At 40.7% G+C, this 1,874-nt stretch overlaps 1 protein-coding gene across 1 annotated transcript; it reads right to left on the reverse strand.

Annotated features, from left to right (window-relative positions):
* LOC111800755 (zinc finger protein WIP2-like) lies at positions 1–1,655 on the reverse strand. Its single transcript, XM_023684589.1, has 2 exons — positions 994–1,655; positions 1–609 (listed from the first exon to the last, which is right to left on the reverse strand). The coding sequence occupies exons 1-2, from the start codon at positions 1,564–1,566 to the stop codon at positions 106–108; spliced, it is 1,077 nt and encodes a 358-aa protein (XP_023540357.1). The 5' UTR covers positions 1,567–1,655; the 3' UTR covers positions 1–105.
* Positions 1,656–1,874: the final 219 nt, after the last annotated feature.

A 1,874-nucleotide genomic window follows, 5' to 3' on the forward strand; every position in this document is an offset into this window, starting at 1 on the left:
GATTTTGTAACATGTATATACTAAAAATATGTAAGAATAAGGTTCCCTTAAACCCCATATAGATAAAAAAAAACATACTCAAATCTCCATTAGAACACAACAAAATCAATCATGATCTTCCTCGACTTCAGAATAAGCCGACTCGTCCTCCTCATCGAACGCATGATGATGATGATGATGATGATGATGATGATGATGATGTTGTTGTTGACGATGATCACAGTTGTTATTAATATTACTATTATAAGCAGCATGCCCATTTCCAAAGGCTTTGATATGATCTTTAAGCGATCTCTTATGCTTAAAATCAGAGCCACAAATGCAATACCAAAGCTTCCCACAATTCTTCTCATGAGTTCTCCAATCCCCTCTAACAGCAAAGGCTTTACCACATTTCCTACACATAAAAGGCTTGATTCCATGCTTGCGTTTGTAATGCGTTTGAAGCGTTCGGAAGTCCTTCAATGGCTTCGCTCTCGGATGGTCGATGTTGTTGCGGCAGCCCGGCGAGCAGCAGTAGCACGGCAGCCTGAGCATCCCCGTTGGCTGTGTGCCTCTCAAGGACTCCGGGCCTCGCCTGTATTGTGAACCATGCCCCCACATGTGCATCTATAATACCCATTTTTTTTTTCAATTTTGTTCATATCAAACAATGCATTAGCATAACAAAGTTGAGATTTTGAAGGCTCTAGTGTCATAAAAATCAAAACTTTGGAAGACCCATTTGAGAGAAACAAAAGAAAATTTGCAAGACCCAAAAAAGAACCTCTAAAACAAGGGAAGCACAGAGTTCAAGATACTAAAAGGGGAGAGAGGGAGGGGGCACAAAGAACATTGCGTGTGTTGTTCAATCACTAAACAAAAATTAAACATTAATTGAATCAAACCCCATCATAATCAACAACAAATCCATGCAAAAAAAGAAGAACCCATTAAGAAAAATTTGAAATTTGTAAGAACAAAGCATAAAAGATGGAATTTTGAGAGGTTTACCTGCATGTTGTTGTATCGATTGAAGGTTTTGAAACAAACAGGACAAGAAAATTGAGTAGGACCAATGAGGATTTGAGAAGGAGTAGGGATCCAATACTGTCCTTTATTGAGTCTGCTACTCAAAGAGAATCCAGAAATTGTGATACCCGCTTGTTGCTGTTCTTCATCTTCATCTTCTTCTTCTTCTAATTCTTCTTCCAATTGATCTTCTTCCTCATTTTGATTATTATTATCAGACACCAAAAGGGTCGCCATTTCTGAGGCATTAGAGCTTGGAAGCCCTATGTGAAGTGCAACCGTCACCGAAACATCCTCGTTATCGTTGTTGTGGTTGTTGTTGTTGTCAATTTCCATGGCGGAGGAGGAAGTAAAAGAGAGGTGGTGGTCTTGAGATGACCTTGTGGGGCTGAGGCGGAGAAGGGGGAGGGCCTGCCGGAGTGGAGGAGAAGACGGCGGCGCGTGGAAGAAATTGGGAGGAGGATTTGAAGAAGGAGGGTTGTGGTGGTGGTGGAAATTAGTGGGATAGTTGAATTTGAAGAGATCTGTGAAGAAATTAGTGGAAGGATCATCCATGGTGGAAGTGGGATTAATGGGAAAAGGGATCTGTGGGAAGGAGAGGGAATAGTTTCTTTTCTTATTTGTTCTTCTTTTTAATGTGTTTAGGTGTGGTGGTGGCTTTAATGGTGGAATGCTTTTATAGAGAGAGAGAGAAGAAGAAGATGACTGAAGGAAGTGAACGGTGGAGAGTGGGAGAGAGATTGTGTTATGTGTATGTATACAATAAGGGCACCAAATTGAAGAGAGATGGCATGCCCAATTGGGTGTGGAATTTCCAATTACCATTCTTTTTTTCTTTTTAGTGTTACCACCATCTAGGGTTT

Source organism: Cucurbita pepo, chromosome LG08 (assembly GCF_002806865.2).
Source record: "Cucurbita pepo subsp. pepo cultivar mu-cu-16 chromosome LG08, ASM280686v2, whole genome shotgun sequence".
Lineage (NCBI taxonomy): Eukaryota > Viridiplantae > Streptophyta > Magnoliopsida > Cucurbitales > Cucurbitaceae > Cucurbita > Cucurbita pepo.